Source organism: Lepidochelys kempii, chromosome 3, assembly GCF_965140265.1.
Source record: "Lepidochelys kempii isolate rLepKem1 chromosome 3, rLepKem1.hap2, whole genome shotgun sequence".
NCBI classification, from domain to species: Eukaryota; Metazoa; Chordata; order Testudines; family Cheloniidae; genus Lepidochelys; species Lepidochelys kempii.
The window spans coordinates 41,702,853-41,723,769 of NC_133258.1; the positions used below are offsets into that span (position 1 = coordinate 41,702,853).

Genomic DNA, 20,917 nt, shown 5'->3' on the forward strand with positions numbered 1-20,917 from the left:
TCAAAATTCAAAAGATAATTATACATATGGATATGAATAGAGATCTTAGGTCAGTTTCATAGTAGAGATGGTGAGCTTTAGAGTTGCAACAAGTCCTTTCCAGAATCAGTTTATGGTTATAGTCCAATGTCCAATGTCCATGTCCAATATCAGGGCAATCCAGAATGGAACTGGAAACCTCAGTCTTGCGACTCAAACATCCCCTGATGAAGCTTAAGCAGATCTGAGAAGAAAGGATCAGGGCCCAAGATCTTTATCTAGATCACTGGCAGGCTATGATAGTCTCTTGACAGCAAGTATTCCTTGGGTGAAGAATAGTGTCTTTGAAGTAAAATTACCTATTTCATATGTATACACAGGTCACTAGTTGCATTCATCTGCATAAGGTAATTATCCATTAAACAGTTCATTCACAGTTTACTACAAAATTCAAAGAGAAATATAGACAAATTATTACACACAAGTTTCATCTAAATGTTAATATTCCCTTTTGATCTCTTGATCAACAGATATAGTAACAGACAGGAACTATCTGTTTACATGATTAACATCTGACAAGATAAACACATACAATTGTAAACACATACAATTAATATAACCTCTAATTTTCTAACAACACAGGTTTGCATTTCAAAGCCCTAGTCTATTTAACATGGCTATGTTAGTTGTTGATAAAGAATAGCCCTAATTATCATTTATATACTTTTCTAATAAGTCTCTAAAGGTTGAATCTGGGTCAATTAGCCTGCTAGTTGTGTAACCCTTTCTGGCCCTGTGTCACAAACTTCCATTGGCTCTAGTGGAGTTACACTTGTAATGATTATTACTGTTGCTATTATTGTTTAATGTTTATACATAATGGAAGCCCAAAGGGCCATTATCATCTTTGTAGGTGCAAGGTGAGTTTTTTCAGCAATGGGGATTGATCCTGAGGATGTTTCAGTGGACAAGTGAGTGTCTTCCTCCCCAGAAAATTGGACTGAGTTTGGGGATAGAACTATGGAAAGGTGGTGGAATCTCCTTCCTTAGAAGTTTTTAAGGTCAGGCTTGACAAAGCCCTGGCTGGGATGATTTAGTTGGGGATTGGTCCTGCTTTGAGCAGGGGGTTGGACTAGATGACCTCCTGAGGTCCCTTCCAACCCTGATATTCTATGGCTCTTAGATTCTATGAAAAGAAGACAGGAGAGAGAGACAGGTAGTTTTTTGACCTTGTGGGGAGAAGGGAAGTCTTTGTTTGATCAGAAAGCTTAATCAGAAAGGAACTACGAAAAGCAGAAAGGGATCACTGTAAGAAAATCTCTTGGGAATGTAGTAAAGGCCTAGAGACAGCCCGGGAGCCATGTTAGCAATCAAGAAAAACTGAAGAGAGAAATTTCAGCCAAGGGACTACAGGTGGCTCCACTGCAGAGTTTCAGTCTGTGAATCAGATCCATTTTCCATTAAAGTAAATAAAAAGGCTGCCATAGACTTCAATGGGAGGTGGATTTTATGCTGAAGGAGAGAGATTCAATCAAAAGGAGGCTAGCCCAGATAGCCAGAAGAAAGAGGACCAGAGCCACCCAGTGGGTGGGGGTGGGGGTGGCAAAAGGGCCCCTTGTTTGAGAATGGCCCCAAACCTGAGTGGTGTGATGATCGTGCATGCCAGGTTGCAATGCCTAGAGTGGGGCCCTGAGCCCAGCCCTGTGAGAGAAGAGCCAAGCCATTGTTGCATGGTGAGTGCAATACAGGCTCACTCTCCAACTGCCCACTCCAGCCCTCTCTCAGATGTAATTTTTTGGAAGGGTGGGGTGCCTCAGTTTCATATTTTGACCTGGCTCCCCAAAAACCTTTATGTGGCACTGAAGAGGACCAAACTGGAGTGATATTTAGCATAAATAAACCCTACATACTTCAGAACCCTATATATAACCAGATGACACAGTTCCATTGGAACAGAACATGGCCACCAATTATTAGAATTGATTTAGACTGAAACGGTTAGTGTGACCAGCAGTTATTATCAGAATTGCTAATTCTTGGTGTACCCTAATAACATTATTCACTTTTGTATAACATTGCTTAGTTTATCTCCTTTAATTGACCTACCGTACACTCTTGCTACCCTTTGCTTTACATAGTTCCTTTAATTTTATGACCATTGTGTTGTCATTCTTGGATGAACTCACTGAGTACTGGATGCCCATGTGTCTCTAATACTTGGCCTTCAGAGTTTGTGGGAAAACTGTCACAGCTACCACCACTACCAATTTTCTGTGCACTGCTTCTCCCATGCAGTGAGCTAGGCATATTTAAAATAAGATGACTAGAAGAGAGGGGTAAGTGCTCAGGTCCCCAGTCAAGTTCAGTACCTTCTTTTGCTAGATGCTTTACTGACAGGTAGACACAGTCCCTGCCCCAAATAATCTGCCATCTTAGATGACAAGAAACATAATGAGAGTAATGGGGAAGGAGACAGTGAATCATACACTATACTTTTTATATGCATATACACTGGCTATTTTTAAGTTTTAGTTTTCTAATTCATAAAGAAATATTATCTTTCCCCAACTGTCCCTCAGCACCTACCACACCTGACCTTCAGTCTAACCATTAGATTTGAGCTGATTTCTTATGGGCTTCACAGTAGAAGGGTAAATTAATCAGTAAGACACTGTACAGGAGGAAAGCAGTGAATTTATGAAAGAAAGTGATTGCTGCAAATTTTGTGTATACATGTATTTAAAGTCAGATTTTGTTTTATCCCCAAATTACTACATATTGGAACAAATTTCCAATTCAAGATGTGGCAGAGGAGGAGTCTGAAAATTAAATATTAGGAGAGGCAGTTGGTAAAAGGATATGAATAAACTTCTCAGTTGGAATGCTCTTTCAGAAAATGAAAAGGAGGACTTGTGGCACCTTAGAGACTAACCAGTTTATTTGAGCATGAGCTTTCGTGAGCTACAGCTCACTTCATCAGATGTTTACTGTGGAAACTGCAGCAGACTTTATATACACACAGAAATCATGAAACAATACCTCCTCCCACCCCACTGTCCTGCTGGTAATAGCTTATCTAAAGTGATCAACAGGTGGGCCATTTCCAGCACAAATCCAGGTTTTCTCACCCTCCACCTCCCCACACAAATTCACTCTCCTGCTGGTGCTAGCCCATCCAAAGTGACAACTCTTTACATAATCAAGTCGGGCTATTTCCTGCATAGATCAAGGTTTTCTCACATCCCCCCCACCCCCATACACACACAAACTCACTCTCCTGCTGGTAATAGCTCATCTAAACTGACCATTCTCCAGGTTTAAATCCAAGTTAAACCAGAACATCTGGGGGGGGGGGTAGGAAAAAACAAGAGGAAACAGGCTACCTTGCATAATGACTTAGCCACTCCCAGTCTCTATTTAAGCCTAAATTAATAGTATCCAATTTGCAAATGAATTCCAATTCAGCAGTTTCTCGCTGGAGTCTGGATTTGAAGTTTTTTTGTTTTAAGATAGCGACCTTCATGTCTGTGATTGCGTGACCAGAGAGATTGAAGTGTTCTCCGACTGGTTTATGAATGTTATAATTGGGAGACAGGCCAGTCCTTGCCTACAGACAGCCCCGCAACCTGAAGCAAATACTCACCAACAACCACATACCACACAACAGAACCACTAACCCAGGAACTTATCCTTGCAACAAAGCCCGTTGCCAATTGTGCCCACATATCTATTCAGGGGACACCATCACAGGGCCTAATAACATCAGCCACACTATCAGAGGCTCGTTCACCTGCACATCCACCAATGTGATCTATGCCATCATGTGCCAGCAATGCCCCTCTGCCATGTACATTGGTCAAACTGGACAGTCTCTACGTAAAAGAATAAATGGACACAAATCAGATGTCAAGAATTATAACATTCATAAACCAGTCGGAGAACACTTCAATCTCTCTGGTCACGCAATCACAGACATGAAGGTCGCTATCTTAAAACAAAAAAACTTCAAATCCAGACTCCAGCGAGAAACTGCTGAATTGGAATTCATTTGCAAATTGGATACTATTAATTTAGGCTTAAATAGAGACTGGGAGTGGCTAAGTCATTATGCAAGGTAGCCTGTTTCCTCTTGTTTTTTCCTACCCCCCCCCCCCAGATGTTCTGGTTTAACTTGGATTTAAACCTGGAGAATGGTCAGTTTAGATGAGCTATTACCAGCAGGAGAGTGAGTTTGTGTGTGTATGGGGGTGGGGGGGATGTGAGAAAACCTTGATCTATGCAGGAAATAGCCCGACTTGATTATGTAAAGAGTTGTCACTTTGGATGGGCTAGCACCAGCAGGAGAGTGAATTTGTGTGGGGGGGTGGAGGGTGAGAAAACCTGGATTTGTGCTGGAAATGGCCCACCTGTTGATCACTTTAGATAAGCTATTACCAGCAGGACAGTGGGGTGGGAGGAGGTATTGTTTCATGATTTCTGTGTGTATATAAAGTCTGCTGCAGTTTCCACAGTAAACATCTGATGAAGTGAGCTGTAGCTCACGAAAGCTCATGCTCAAATAAACTGGTTAGTCTCTAAGGTGCCACAAGTACTCCTTTTCTTTTTGCGAATACAGACTAACACGGCTGTTCCTCTGAAACCTTTCAGAAAATGGCATTAAGATAAATTGGAGAACTCCCCTGTTCAGGATAAGAGGTTTTCAAGTGGGCTTCTGTCTATTCAGAAGAAATTGATATGTTTCTTTCTAGCTGTGTTAGAATCAGAGGTGAGCAAAAACATCACATATGAGCCATGGCAAATTTTTGAGGGGAGCATGGTATTAACCCTAGGTCAGCTTCAAAACTGGGAGAGGTCTATTTTCTGGTTCCAGTTTGGATGTGCAAGGAATCTTGCAAGGACCATTGATCTTGTGATATTTCCACTATTCTAGAATTCAGAAACCTCACAAGATTAGTTCATCTTCTAAGATTTCTGCGATTTTGAGACAAACACTTGTGGAAACAGCTCATGAAATGTTGTTACTGTTGACTAGCCCAAATTCTAGCCTTGATAATATCTTGAATCAGAACCTTGAACCATAGCCTAAGCCTGATCTGTACTTGCAAGGAAGGAAGTCTTGTCATTAAAGCACTGAACTGGTCTGGATTCTGTTCATGTCAAGGTTCCTCCCCCACTCTGAACTCTAGGGTACAGATGTGGGGACCTGCATGAAAAACCTCCTAAGCTTATCTTTACCAGCTTAGGTCAAAACTTCCCCAAGGTACAAAATATTACACCCGTTATCCTTGGACTGGCCGCTACCACCACCAAACTAATACTGGTTACTGGGGAAGAGCTGTTTGGACGCGTCCTTCCCCCCAAAATACTTCCCAAAACCTTGCACCCCACTTCCTGGACAAGGTTTGGTAAAAAGCCTCACCAATTTGCCTAGGTGACTACAGACCCAGACCCTTGGATCTTAAGAACAATGAACAATCCTCCCAACACTTGCACCCCCCCTTTCCTGGGAAATGTTGGATAAAAAGCCTCACCAATTTGCATAGGTGACCACAGACCCAAACCCTTGGATCTGAGAACAATGAAAAAGCATTCAGTGTTTTACAAGAAGACTTTTAAGAAAAAATAGAAGTAAATAGAAATAAAGAAATCCCCCCTGTAAAATCAGGATGGTAGATATCTTACAGGGTAATTAGATTCAAAAACATAGAGAACCCCTCTAGGCAAAACCTTAAGTTACAAAAAAGATACACAGACAGAAATAGTTATTCTATTCAGCACAATTCTTTTCTCAGCCATTTAAAGAAATCATAATCTAACACATACCTAGCTAGATTACTTACTAAAAGTTCTAAGACTCCATTCCTGTTCTGTCCCTGGCCAAGACGACTACAGACAGACCCAGACCCTTTGTTTCTCTCCCTCCTCCCAGCTTTTGAAAGTATCTTGTCTCCTCATTGGTCATTTTGGTCAGGTGCCAGCGAGGTTACCTTTAGCTTCTTAACCCTTTACAGGTGAGAGGAGCTTTCCCCTGGCCAGGAGGGATTTCAAAGGGGTTTACCCTTCCCTTTATATTTATGACAGGTCTATTTTCTTGTTCCAGTTTGGATGTGCAAGGAATCTTGCAAGGACCATTGATCTTGTGATATTTCCACTATTCTAGAATTCAGAAACCTCACAAGATTAGTTCATCTTCTAAGATTTCTGCGATTTTGAGACAAACACTTGTGGAAACAGCTCATGAAATGTTGTTACTGTTGACTAGCCCAAATTCTAGCCTTGATAATATCTTGAATCAGAACCTTGAACCATAGCCTAAGCCTGATCTGTACTTGCAAGGAAGGAAGTCTTGTCATTAAAGCACTGAACTGGTCTGGATTCTGTTTCTACCTCTATTACAGCTATTCTGAGCAGTTGGGGTACAATTATGATGGGGCCGTGTAAGTACTTAAATAGATTTGACAGTTAGAGGAAATGGGCTGATATAATTGGCTTTTAAAAGTAATTCCCATTGAAGAAGGTTATACGCTTTAGTTAAAAATAAAGTTGACAATCCCTTTTGTTTTACCTCTGGAGCATATTAATAATTAGTTATAATAATAATAATTACAAATCAGTAACATGCTCATAAAAATTGAACTTAGGTATGAATTTTATGGTGTTTTGGGACAACATTTCCATGTATGATAATCCCTTCATAATGGTTAAAAATTATGATCAACCTTTGCTTTATTTTATTTCACTTTTAAAGCCCAGTAGCTAGATTTATGAAAAAAGCCAATAATAACTTGATATGCTCTGTAAACCTGAGATGACTAAGCCGCTCTCAATTTATTCTGATGACCAGATTTTGACTAGAAATAACAAACAGATAAAATTTCATTTTTCATATTTTATTTCATACTTTATTTTTTTTTCTGAGCTAGGATTCTTAATACTACTTTTTATGTTAATCCAAGCAATGCTATGAAAAAGATTTTCTTTGAAAAATTTCTCATCTTACCTTTTTCCACTGTAGCCACTTGTGATTTTGAACATTTCCAGTAAGATTCATTCTTTCTCCTTTATTTAAATGAGTTGAAAAAATAACAGCATTTTTCTTCACTTCTGCATCTGACCATCAGCTGTACTCCAGTGATGTGGTGGTTGCATCCAAATATGTTAACAATGCATCACTACATTCTGACATGAAGCAGTCAAGTTGTAATGTCATGTCATGTCACAGTACAAAGTAATGGCTTAATAAAACATAACATCTGTGGCAAAAACCAAAAATTTTCTTACATAGGAGGAAATGATGAAAAACTAAACCCCTCCCCTTGCTACCATCAGTTCACCTTTTTCGAGGACAGTGCCAAATGTTAATGAACCGCCAGCATCTGATCCTTTTGGGGTTCAAGCATTGGATCCAAACTTCAGTCTGCATTATGGGGAAGTTCAGATCCTGAATCAAATCTCACAGCTTGAGTACATTTCATAAAAGACATCAAGGCTGAATGGTCACTTGGTTTCAAGGGAGAGAAGTACTGGGACTGGGTGGGATGGAGCAGAGCCTGATCCCATGTTGCCATCTCTCATAACTTTATCTAAAATCTCATGATATTTGGTGTTTGATGTAATGGCCCAGCTCCTGAAGACAAGTGATTATGTGAAAAAAATCTCAGCTTTCAGTTAAAAATGTTTTCTAACCCTCACAGTTGCAGAGAAAATGTGACTTGAATACACCTAAAAATGCAAAACCTGAAAGGCAAATAAAAATAATGTAATATTTTTTGTGCCTGATTCATGAGTTTTGAACGTTTGCTGTTGGCAATATTGCTGATCCTGCAAGGTATTGAGTGCCGTTCTTGAGACAGAGAGCACAATCAACTACTACTGACTGCTGTGGGAATTGAAGGGGCTCACTACACTGCAGGATCTGGCCCTGTGGACAGTGAGGAGATACCCATTTTGGTGGGAGAGAGGGTACTGGGGGAACCTGAGTAGATGTGGAGAGACAGGCCCAGAGGAAAGAAAGGCGTGTGGCCTGGGTGAAAGAGAGGATATTGCAGGTGAAGATGAACAGAAGAAGTAGGAGCAGCAGGCCACAGTGCTGTCCGCCAGAGAACAACTGATGGGGTGTGCTCTTTCTGGGCTTGTGTGGGATACGGTTATGGAGGATTAAGATTTTAAGCATCTACTCTTTTCTGAATGCTCATCTGAACCAGTCTCCAAACTTTTGGAGATCCCTCTGTCATGAGCCTTTGTATATATTTTCATTATCATATTCATTCATTAGAGTCTATTTCCTGTATGTTCTTGTGTATATTCCTGCTACAACAGCCTGCAGGAAAGCAGTCTCTAAAGCTCAAAATGCTAACAATAGAATGCAGATCATTGTGAGCTGTAATGGCAATGCTGGGGCCTGATTTACCACACACTCCTAAATGTACACTGGCAAGACAAATTGCTGGTTTACCACAAAGCCTGACACCTGGTTTGGCAATGCTAGGTGGCTGGTTTACTGTCGTCTTCTTCTTTTAATTTTGCAAGTTTGGGGCTGGCAAACTGCTTGATGTGTATATATAGTCGTTTCATTTAAAATGTCTGTCCTGTGTTGAAAGATCCAACTAAAACTGGGCATAGCGCTGGACTTTGTAATCTATCAAAATGAAAAAGAAATGTTTAAATGCTTGCTGGTTAATTGCATTCATTTTTTATATTGGTTTTGTTGATAAATCTGGGATTTATTTTATTTATTTATTTTATTCCTGATGTATGTTATTACTCCCTTCATATTACCCCTCACAGTCCTAGATGCAGAGCAAGAATTATTAAAATAGTAAAATGAGATTATTATTCTTAATATTTTATCTTGAAAACATCATAAATGAGCAGGGGAAATATGGAAAAACCTTAAATATTCCTTAAATAAACCTTAAATAACCATATTCCTATTGGCTGCAAATTCAGCATGTTTACAATTAAAATGCAGTACTCTACATATAACAGCCCCTCCTCTCCACAGATTCAAAGTTTCTGATCAGACAATTATTTTCTTCCTGTAGTGGTCTTGCGCATGTGATACTAAAGAAATGTGATGTACAGACTTCATTATCACTCTAACAAGATACATTTCTAACAATTGAAAAATTTAAACACTAAATAAGGTTTTAATTCCAGTAACAAGAAAAAAAAGAAGAAAAAGTTTTCTAGTGTTAGACTCTATTTCTTTGGCTACCCTGCTTTTTCTATAAAGGAAAAGGATTTCCAATTTACACATGCTGATCTGCAAATCACTGGCCTCCAGATAAGAAAGAAAAGGGACTTATCCGGCTACAGGTGAACTTAGTTCTGATTAGCAATGACTAGTTCTGCTTAATAGGTCAAAAACATGAGACAGACATCAAAGCATTTCTAATTAGACTTTAAAAAAACCCAAATATACAGTTGCCATACTGCTTCTCCACTCACTAGCATTCAACACTGAAGTCCTGATTCTCATTTACACTAAGGCTTAGGCTGCTGGCTGTGTAATGAGGCCTTAACGCTGGTGTTAATTAAAGTTATACCCAGTTTAAAGCCCTGTTACCACACTTCTAGAGTGGTGTAAAGAGGTCCCTGAGTAGATGAAAATCAGGTCTTAACAGTTTTTTAATACCAAACCAACTTTTTCTTACAACGCCAGAGAACTGTATATTCTGAGGGGGAGGAGAGACGTGTCTTTCACAAATTGTCTGAGTTCATAAAGATTAAGAAAAGCTTTTGCTAAGATTAGCTTTAGCTACTTCAGAGCTTCTGACATTAGAGCACAAAGAAACAAGGAGGAAAGGGAACAAACTTCTGAGTGGACAACTTTACTGTCACTTGACAGCATCACTTTGAAATGAACTTAAACCTCTCAGGGTATGTCTACACTACGGAATAAGGTCGAATTTATAGAAGTCGTTTTTTTAGAAATCGGTTTTATATATTCGAGTGTGTGTGTCCCCACAGAAAATGCTCTAAGTGCATTAAGTGCATTAACTCGGCGGAGCGCTTCCACAGTACGGAGGCTAGAGTCGACTTCCGGAGCGTTGCACTGTGGGTAGCTATCCCACAGTTCCCGCAGTCTCCGCTGCCCATTGGAATTCTGGGTTGAGATCCCAATGCCTGATGGGACTAAAACATTGTCGCGGGTGGTTCTGGGTACGTATCGTCAGGCCCCCGTTCCCTCCCTCCGTGAAAGCAAGGGCAGACAATCATTTTGCGCCTTTTTTCCTGAGTTACCTGTGCAGACGCCATACCACGGCAAGCATGGAGCCCGCTCAGGTAACCATCACCCTATGTCTCCTGGGTGCTGGCAGACGCGGTACGGCTTTGCTGCACAGTAGCAGCAACCCATTGCCTTCTGGCAGCAGACGGTGCAAAACGACTGGTAGTCGTCCTCGTCGTGTCCGAGGTGCTCCTGGCCACGTCGGCTGGGACTGCCTGGGCAGACATGGGCGCAGGGACTAAATTTGGAGTGACTTGACCAGGTCATTCTCTTTAGTCCTGCAGTCAGTCCTATTGAACCGTCTTATGGTGAGCGGGCAGGCGATACTGACTGCTAGCAGTCGTACTGTACCATCTTCTGCCAGGCAGACAAGAGATGAGGATTGCTAGCAGTCGTATTGTACCATCTTCTGCCAGGCAGGCAAGAGATGAAGATGGCTAGCAGTTGTACTGTACCATCTTCTGCCGAGCAGCCATGAGATGTGGATGGCATGCAGTCCTTCTGCACCGTCTGCTGCCAGCCAAAGATGTAAAAGATAGATGGAGTGGTCAGAACAAGAAATAGACCAGATTTGTTTTGTACTCATTTGCCTCCTCCCCTGTCTAGATCACACTGCAGTCACTCACAGAGAAGGTGCAGCAAGGTAAATCTAGCCATGTATCAATCAGAGGCCAGGCTAACCTCCTTGTTCCAATAAGAACGATAACTTAGGTGCACCATTTCTTATTGGAACCCTCCGTGCAGTCCTGCCTGAAATACTCCTTGATGTACAGGCACCCCCTTTGTTGATTTTAGCTCCCTGAAGCCAACCCTGTAAGCCGTGTCATCAGTCGCCCCTCCCTCCGTCAGAGCAACGGCAGACAATCGTTCCGCGCCTTTTTTCTGTGCGGACACCATACCAAGGCAAGCATGGAGGCCACTCAGCTCACTTTGGCAATTAGGAGCACATTAAACACCACACGCATTATCCAGCAGTATATGCAGCACCAGAACCTGGCAAAGCGATACCGGGTGAGGAGGCGACGTCAGCGCGGTCACGTGAGTGATCAGGACATGGACACAGATTTCTCTGAAAGCATGGGCCCTGCCAATGCATGCATCATAGTGCTAATGGGGCAGGTTCATGCTGTGGAACGCCGATTCTGGGCTCGGGAAACAAGCACAGACTGGTGGGACCGCATAGTGTTGCAGGTCTGGGACGATTCCCAGTGGCTGCGAAACTTTCGCATGCGTAAGGGCACTTTCATGGAACTTTGTGACTTGCTTTCCCCTGCCCTGAAGCGCATGAATACCAAGATGAGAGCAGCCCTCACAGTTGAGAAGCGAGTGGCGATAGCCCTGTGGAAGCTTGCAACGCCAGACAGCTACCGGTCAGTTGGGAATCAATTTGGAGTGGGCAAATCTACTGTGGGGGCTGCTGTGATGCAAGTAGCCCACGCAATCAAAGATCTGCTGATACCAAGGGTAGCGACCCTGGGAAATGTGCAGGTCATAGTGGATGGCTTTGCTGCAATGGGATTCCCTAACTGTGGTCGGGCTATAGATGGAACCCATATCCCTATCTTGGCACCGGAGCACCAAGCCGGCGAGTACATAAACCGCAAGGGGTACTTTTCGATAGTGCTGCAAGCTCTGGTGGATCACAAGGGACGTTTCACCAACATCAACGTGGGATGGCCGGGAAAGGTGCATGACACTCGCATCTTCAGGAACTCTGGTCTGTTTCAAAAGCTGCAGGAAGGGACTTTATTCCCAGACCAGAAAATAACTGTTGGGGATGTTGAAATGCCTATATGTATCCTTGGGGACCCAGCCTACCCCTTAATGCCATGGCTCATGAAGCCGTACACAGGCAGCCTGGACAGTGGTCAGGAGCTGTTCAACTACAGGCTGAGCCAGTGCAGAATGGTGGTAGAATGTGCATTTGGACTTTTAAAGGCGCGCTGGCGCAGTTTACTGACTCGCTTAGACCTCAGCGAAACCAATATTCCCACTGTTATTACTGATTGCTGTGTGCTCCACAATATCTGTGAGAGTAAGGGGGAGACGTTTATGGCGGGGTGGGAGGTTGAGGCAAATCGCCTGGCTGCTGGTTACGCGCAGCCAGACACCAGGGCGGTTAGAAGAGCACAGGAGGGCGCGGTACGCATCAGAGAAGCTTTGAAAACCAGTTTCATGACTGGCCAGGCTACGGTGTGAAAGTTCTCTTTGTTTCTCCTTGATGAAACCCCCCGCCCCTTGGTTCACTCTACTTCCCTGTAAGCTAACCACCCGCCCCTCCTCCCTTCAATCACCACTTGCAGAGGCAATAAAGTCATTGTTGCTTCACATTCATGCATTCTTTATTCATTCATCACACAAATAGGGGGATGACTACCAAGGTAGCCCAGGAGGGGTGGTGGAGGAGGGAAGGAAAATAACACACAGCACTTTAAAAGTTCACAACTTTAAAATTTATTGAATGCCAGCCTTCTTTTTTTTGGGCAATCCTCTGTGGTGGAGTGGCTGGTTGGCCGGAGGCCCCCCCACCGCGTTCTTGGGCATCTGGGTGTGGAGGCTCTGGAACTTGGGGAGGAGGGCGGTTGGTTACAGAGGAGCAGCAGTGGCAGTCTGTGCTCCAGCTGCCTTTGCTGCAGCTCAACCATACACTGGAGCATGTTGGTTTGGTCCTGCAGCAGCCTCAGCATTGAATCCTGCCTCCTCTCATCACGCTGCCGCCACATTTGAGCTTCAGCCCTGTCTTCAGCCCGCCACTTACTCTCTTCAGCCCGCCACTTACTCTCTTCAGCCCGCCACCTATCCTCCCGGTCATTTTGTGCTTTCCTGCACTCTGACATTATTTGCCTCCACGCATTCGTCTGTGCTCTGTCAGTGTGGGAGGACAGCATGAGCTCGGAGAACATTTCATCGCGAGTGCATTTTTTTTTTCTTTCTAAGCTTCACTAGCCTCTGGGAAGGAGAAGATCCTGTGATCATTGAAACACATGCAGCTGGTGGAGAAAAAAAAAGGGACAGCGGTATTTAAAAAGACACATTTTATAAAACAGTGGCTACACTCTTTCAGGGTAAACCTTGCTGTTAACATTACATACATAGCACATGTGCTTTCATTATAAGGTCGCATTTTGCCTCCTCCCACCGCGTGACTACCCCCTCAACCTTCCCCCCTCCCTGTGGCTAACAGCGGGGAACATTTCTGTTTAGCCACAGGCAAACAGCCCAGCAGGAATGGGCTCCTCTGAGTGTCCCCTGAAGAAAAGCACTCTATTTCAACCAGGTGACCATGAATTATATCTCACTCTCCTGAGGATAACACAGAGAGATAAAGAACAGATGTTGTTTGAATGCCAGCAAACATACACTGCAATGCTGTGTTCTACAATGTTTCCTGAATACGTGTTACTGGCCTGGAGTGGTAAAGTGTCCTACCATGAAGGACGCAATAAGGCTGCCCTCCCCAGAAACCTTTTGCAAAGGCTTTAGGACTACATCTAGGAGAACCGCAAATGCAAGGGCAAAGTAATCCTTTCACATGCTTGCTTTTAAACCATGTATAGTATTTTAAAAGGTACACTCACCAGAGGTCCCTTCTCCGCTTGCTGGGTCCAGGAGGCAGCCTTGGGTGGGTTCGGGGGGTACTGGCTCCAGGTCTAGGGTGAGAAACAGTTCCTGGCTGTCGGGAAAACCGGTTTCTCCGCTTGCTTGCTGTGAGCTATCTACAACCTCCTCCTCATCATCATCTTCTTCGTCCCCAAAACCTGCTTCCGTATTGCCTCCATCTCCATTGAAGGAGTCAAACAACACGGCTGGGGTAGTGGTGGCTGAACCCCCTAAAATGGCATGCAGCTCATCATAGAAGCGGCATGTTTGGGGCTCTGACCCAGAGCGGCTGTTCGCCTCTCTGGTTTTCTGGTAGGCTTGCCTCAGCTCCTTCAGTTTCACGCGGCACTGCTTCGGGTCCCTGTTATGGCCTCTGTCCTTCATGCCCTGGGAGATTTTCACAAAGGTTTTGGCATTTCGAAAACTGGAACGGAGTTCTGATAGCACGGATTCCTCTCCCCAAACAGCGATCAGATCCCGTACCTCCCGTTCGGTCCATGCTGGAGCTCTTTTGTGATTCTGGGACTCCATCATGGTCACCTGTGCTGATGAGCTCTGCATGGTCACCTGCAGCTTGCCACGGTGGCCAAACAGGAAATGAGATTCAAAAGTTCGCGGTTCTTTTCCTGTCTACCTGGCCAGTGCATCTGAGTTGAGAGTGCTGTCCAGAGCGGTCATAATGGAGCACTCTGGGATAGCTCCTGGAGGCCAATACCATTGAATTGTGTCCACAGTACCCCAAATTCGAGCCGCCAACGTCGATTTAAGCGCTAATCCACTTGTCGGGGTGGAGTAAGGAAATCGATTTTAAGAGCCCTTTAAGTCGAAATAAAGGGCTTCATTGTGTGGATGGGTGCAGGTTTACATCGATTTAAGGCTGCTAAATTCGACCTAAAGTCCTAGTGTAGACCAGGGCTCAGACTGCAAAGTCAGTGTTAGATGCTCTCTAGACTGCCTGAATGGGAGAGGAAGGTAAGCTAGGGTGATCCTTCTGCACCATCCTGCCTCACTGGACCTGTGCAAAGAGAGTATGGGAATTTCTCTATTACTCCTGAAACACTGTATGTCTGCCTCACACACACACAGTAGGATGGAAGCAAACATCTTGTCACCACCCATCAGTGCAAACAATATCAGAGCCACAATCTGCTTCAGGGAGCCGGAAAAGGTATACTAGGGATTATGCTCTGATTTAGAATATATTGTAAATGGGGCTGGTAGCACCTCCTGTTATTAAGTTTGCTCAACACTTCCCATTATAAAACCCTGTTTTGAGTTGCCTAAAACTTTGCCAAACATTAACTGTTGATCTGAAATGTTCCATGCCAAGTGTCTGCCATAGGCTACTTTTTTTCCAAAATAATTCATTCAAAGCATTTCAGTCATTTCCATGCATGACCCTAGGGAAAATACATGGTTTTGCCCATGTTAGAAAATTCTGGTGGTTTGTAACTAAAGTGGGGCCAGAACCTCTATGCCAAGGCAGGTGCTCCCAGCTGGGACAATTAAGAGGGTAGGACTATAATGGGTTAGAGCACATGTCAGTGAGGTGAGACTGGCTGAGAGAGCTGGAGCCGGAGCCGGAGCCGGAGCCGGAGCCAGAGCCAGAGCCAGAGCACTGTGGGAAGCAGGAACAGCCTAGGAGGAAGATGTGAGGGTGAGCTGAGGAATGATTTATTTGTTTTGTTTTTAAGTTTACACAATAAAACTGCCTAATGGAGACTGTGGGTGTGGCAAACTAAGGAGAAGCCCTGTTTCATTACATGGCCTCTGTTTGAAAATTTGAGTCCCTCCAGGCTTTGGAGCAGGGACTTGAAATAGCAAAGGATGTGGCCTTTTTATCAGGGAGGTGCTTTTTGGGAAGAAAAATCCACCTTAATGTCACTATCTTGTAAGTAAGGATCTGTCAATAACTAGATATTTAGTTTGCAAGTATAGATCTGAAAAAAAAAATCAAAAATAAAATTAGTTCTGGGATGACCTGAACTTAAAATATTTTGAAATTTAGGTGAACCAAAATGTCCAAAAATCCCACCTCTCTTGAGTTGACCTAAATATTTCTTTTTGATTTGGGGGGCTTTTAAACATTCTCAAATGGGTGTGCATGTGTATGTTTAATATAAAATTGTGGGATAGTCCAAAAAGAAATGTATTGCTGAAACAAAATGTTACAAAAATAATTGAGTCAGAAATGCCCAAACAAACTTGATGTATTGAGGGTGTGTACACAAGATATCAAAAAAGTCACTGAAACTGACCTCCATTAACAAATTGTTTTGCTGAACCTTAATCTGCACACACAAAAAAAGTGAGAGGTTTCTCACACACAATTTCACTCACCTCTAGTTTCAAGTCTTTGAAAAAAAATCACAATTCTTAGATTTTTTTTTTACAAGCTAACTTCACTGAGCATGTTTAATCAGATCTGAGCAGGCATTTCTTGGCAATTGCAGCTCTGACATGCTGTGTACCAGGCCAGGTCCCAGGCAGGCTCTTTCCTATGCTCTCCCTGCTGGCTCCTAGACAGCATGGAAGAGGAAGATGGAGAGTTTGAATGCAGAGAGGGCAAGAGCTGGATCTAGGGAGGGATGCAGTAGATTAGGCTAAGGAGCTGGGCTGTGTGATACTGGAAGCTGAAAGGGGAGGGAGAGAGAAACTGGAATTTGGAGTGGGGAAGTAGACTTGGAAAGGCTAAGATAGGAGATTGTGATATTTGTGACGCCACAATAACAATCCCATGAAATGTCTTTGGGGACCATATCTGTGTTAAGTTTCTGTATTACTGTGGCCAAAAATTATATGCAACTCCAGCAGGGAGGAGTACCTCCAGAAGCCAAAAACCAGTGTGTGCCTGTGTGTATGGGGGGTAGGGACAGTGATTAAGGTGAATCTCTTGGGTTGTAAACACCTCCAGAGAGGTACCACCCACTGGAATGGTTTGCCTATAGTGGTTCAAACTGGGTTTTACAGAGACCAACAGACAAAGAAAGGACTTGTGGTATAAAAGGCTGGGTTTAAACTGACTCAGGATCTTCCTTTTTATCCATCAAACAGACAGTACTTTCCATCCTTGGAGGGCCCCCATCTTTGCGGACGGTTTGGAAAGACTTTGGGCTGCTAGGTCCCCATAAGACTGCTGTGTGACCTCTAGTAAACCTCTACAATTTGCATAGGAGCTTTTTATTGTCCTTTATATGCTTTTGTTCTGTAATTATTTTACCTTAAGAATAAATGTGCTTGCTTATAAGAAGTTGTGTGATAACTCATAAATGTGGGCAATACAATGTTCATATCTGTTGGTGAGAAAGTAAAGCTAAAGCACAAGCATTGGACTTCCAGCAGTCTTGCTTGCTTGCTGGGGATATGACAGTACAGGAAGGGAACTGTGCAGCCTTAAAACCCCAGTCAGGCAGGAGAGACACAGGTCTTCACCCAAGATGGGTGAAGGCTGGGAGCCAGAAACCTTAAGAGTGCCCTCAGGGAACCATAGAGAAGGAATACAGGCGCAGTTACTGTGAAACTGCGTGCAGGCCAGGGTAGGGGAGAGAGGCATATTGGATGATGAGCTAGAAGAAGTGGAAACTGATTGAACAAGGAAACGGAGGACAAGGAGATGTAGGGAGGAACTGGTGAAGACTAGGCAAGGAAAGTGAGATGCATAAACTGGGATGGAGAGCCTAGAATGAGGTGAGAAAGAGGTTAGAACACTCGGCTCCACTGGGGAGCCCCAGGTTCAAATCCCTGCTTTGCCCAATTCAGAATAAGGATTTGAACTTGTCTCCTATATTGCAGGCGAGTGCCTTAACCAGTGGGCTATAAAGCATTTCTCTGTCACTTTTGGTCAGTTTCTCCTGTTAAATCTGTTCCAAATTGAATAAATTATTTATTAGACAGGAATCATTAGACATGTCCCTCCCTTCCCTGATGAGTCCCCGTATAGCCACCAACTTATACAGTCATTCTTTGTCTTTCTCTCTCTAGTCTAAATAATATTTGTGTTTATATGAAGTAGACCAGCTTCAACAAGAAAGCCCTTTTCCTTCTCCCCCTAAATACCTCATAGTAAAGTGATTAGGGCACTCCCCTGCCATGCAGAAGACCCTAGTTGAAGTTTCAGCCCAGAATCCGCCAGAATGGGGACTCAGCCTAGGGGACACCATTGTCTCATCCTCCACTTTTGTGAATAGTGCCTAAGGCCTTGTCTAAATTACTAATTAAGTTGGCCTAAATTAGGTCAACATACTGCCACCCCGGTTATTACTGTGATTTTTCATGTTCACACGAGCTCCTTCTGTTGACAGTGTGCATGCTCACCGGGAGCACTTCCACCAACTGAAATGGGGCATTGTGGGGCACTAACAGCTGGAGCCTTCCTGTCCTGCTGCTGGGGCTGACAGCCTGGACCCCCACTGTCATCTCCCAGTTAGGTTTTGGGGAAGGAATGAGAGCCTGACCCAAGCTTCCTCCTGGTGAGGGATTGAGGGGAGGGACAGCTCAGTGGTTTGAGCATTGGCCTGCTAAACCCAGGGTTGTGAGTTCAATCCTTGAGGGGGCCATTTAGGGATCTGGGGCAAAAATTGGGGATTGGTCCTGCTTCAAGAAGGGGGTTGGACTAGATGACCTCCTGAGGTCCCTTCCAACCCTGATATTCTATGATTCTATGATTGAGGGGAATGGGAGCCCAATCCCTGGTGAAGAATTGGCAGGGAGGAGGAGAACCTGAGCCTGGGCTCTCAACTGTCCGCCAACAGGCAATATAAGTAACTCTGTGTCTACACAGACCTTTCATTGCCCTAACCATATTGACCTAAGTTTATGCTTCTCACAGAGCTGTAGTTATTAGGTTGATGTAGTGGTCGACTTACATCAGTGGGAGTGCCATTGCAGTGTAAACACCTATAGGATTAAGACCATGTAAACTGTCTTACGTCAACCTAACTCTGTAGTGTAGAACAGGTATTCATCCCCTTGTGAACCTAGCCCCACTTCATGCCCAAAAAATGACCAAAACTCTTCAGCAAATTTGTGTCAAATTCATAAATAGTTTTTTAACCCAAAACTGCATTATTTTTTCTGAGAAAGTACTTATCTGAAAAATTTCACCCAGCTTTAATAATTAATGTTTCTACAGGGATATGAAGATGGAAAGCACTACATAAGGACTGAAGTTGATTATTTTTTATAATACTTATTGTATTTTAATGTAACAAAGGCGTTGAATAAAAAAACACTCAAGCCATTCAAACTTACAAGATAATAAATTAAAAACCATAGGAAATGAAAATAGGGGGAAATGCTAAGTTGCTTTATACATGTTTGTGTGGAGGCATTTGCAGGATTATTTTAGTAGGAATATCTTTTTCTCTTATTTTGAAGATCGGAAGATGTTGTGACTTCAGATAAGTTGTTGGTCACATTTTTCTTTTTAAATCGAAGGCATGTCTACGCTGCATACCAGACAGCAGCACAGCTCTGCCACTACAGCCGTGCAGCTGCAAGCTAGGCAGTGTAGCCGCACTTTGCTGGCAGGAGAGAGCTCTCCTTCTGGCAAAATAAAACCACCTCCACTGAGGGGCAGCAGCTCTCAGTGGGAGAGCGTATGCCATCGACATTGTGCTGTGCACACTAGTGCTTTTTGTCATGAAAACTTGTTGTTCGGGGTGCGGTTTTTTTCATACCCCTGATTGACAACAGTGCAGTGTAGACAGAGCCTAATTCTTTATGCGACTCCTCAGTATTTTCCATGTGGAACATACCCCGTTGCAGCCAGAATTCGGAGAGCCAACCTCTCCTAAAGCTCATGTAAATGTTGATTCTTGATTGTCTGATTGGCATCCTGCAATATGCAAACCTATGTGAACTGAGCCCTACTCTCAACCTATCAAAGGAGTAAAGTGCTTCTGCGACAAATTAGCTACTAGACAGTTAAAATCCTTCTCCTTCGAACTGCCCTATTTTGATTTGCTTTGTTTTTCATTTTTACCTGTTGCAGATTTACGAACTTCATGTTTTTGGCAATTTGCTTCTTTTTTTTTGGTAACTTTTCTCTTCCCTACCTTCATTTACATCTGTTTAGTTCATGTAATTTCCTTTTTGTACTGTTGGGTTCCTCTATTCTTCATCGTTCTGAAGTAATTAAACATGTTTGTTTTCAAATAGAAACTGATTATAGTTTAAAAGGTCTTCCACAATTGTGGTAATAAAAAAGAACCAATGTAGCTTTTCACTTGATTGGGGATGAAGTAGTCAGTCACAATTACAGCAAAATTAAACTCTATTTAAACTTTGACCTTGGTAGTGAGTAATCCAGTGAAAGTGGGTAAGCTTATACTATTATGATTGGTAGTCAAATCAATTCTTATAAAAATCTAATCTTTTTTTAAAACCATTAAAATTAATGATTTCAATCCAATATTCAGAAATCTATTACTACTAGATCTTTACAGAATAAAAAATACAGAATAGATGCAATGGACCTTTTGTCCTTCAGAAGTAATATTTCAAGTTTTGTAGTGCATTATTATAGCTTTGTTTTCTTTTATCTGATGTATAGTAAAACAAAGCAAAACAAGTAGGAGGCTTTATTTAATTCTATAGGGCTTCTGCAATATTTCCAATTTGTGTACTTGCTTGTAGAATAGATTTACTACTAATAAATTATTTGCCTTTGAATGTTATTTTAAAAACTCTTAAATTTATATTGTGTTCTACAGTCTGAAGCATTTTCTTAAGTTCTTGTCATAAAACTAACAAAATGCATTCCTTTGTGATGTCAGTGCTGAGTATTCTTAGAATAACTACTTGTTGCCATTTACCAGGCTGTCCATACTGTTGTATGAAAGTAAGTGGAGACTATTCTAATCTTTGCCCTTCTATTTAATCTAATAGGATAAAGTCTACCCAATCCTTAGAACCCCTGAAAAAAATATTTGTCCTACATACATTTTTTTGGCCTCCTAAAAGGGCTGTTATAGCCAGGATAGGGTTGGTGATGAGTCCCAATTCCGACAAAATGACCTGCAAAAGCAACCACCTTGAACAACCAAACTCCCCTTCACCTGCCTTTACACAATGGAGGGGTTTCTAACAAGTGGGGTTGTGAAAGGT

The 20,917-nt window shown here is 42.9% G+C and overlaps 1 protein-coding gene across 1 annotated transcript; it reads right to left on the reverse strand.

Annotated features, from left to right (window-relative positions):
* Nucleotides 1–12,894: 12,894 nt before the first annotated feature.
* On the reverse strand, nucleotides 12,895–14,431 carry LOC140908149 (myb/SANT-like DNA-binding domain-containing protein 7). Its single transcript, XM_073335114.1, has 2 exons — nucleotides 13,789–14,431; nucleotides 12,895–13,200 (listed from the first exon to the last, which is right to left on the reverse strand). The coding sequence occupies exons 1-2, from the start codon at nucleotides 14,369–14,371 to the stop codon at nucleotides 13,115–13,117; spliced, it is 669 nt and encodes a 222-aa protein (XP_073191215.1). The 5' UTR covers nucleotides 14,372–14,431; the 3' UTR covers nucleotides 12,895–13,114.
* Between the last annotated feature and the right edge of the window lie 6,486 nt (nucleotides 14,432–20,917).

Excerpts from the sequence above, each read along its gene's own strand:
- LOC140908149 (XM_073335114.1), bottom strand. The coding sequence starts at position 14,371 with ATGCAGAGCTCATCAGCACAGGTGACCATGATGGAGTCCCAGAATCAC. Across the intron at positions 13,201-13,788 it reads AAGCGGAGAAGGGACCTCTG|CTGCATGTGTTTCAATGATC; the intron begins GTGAGTGTACCT and ends TTTCTCCACCAG.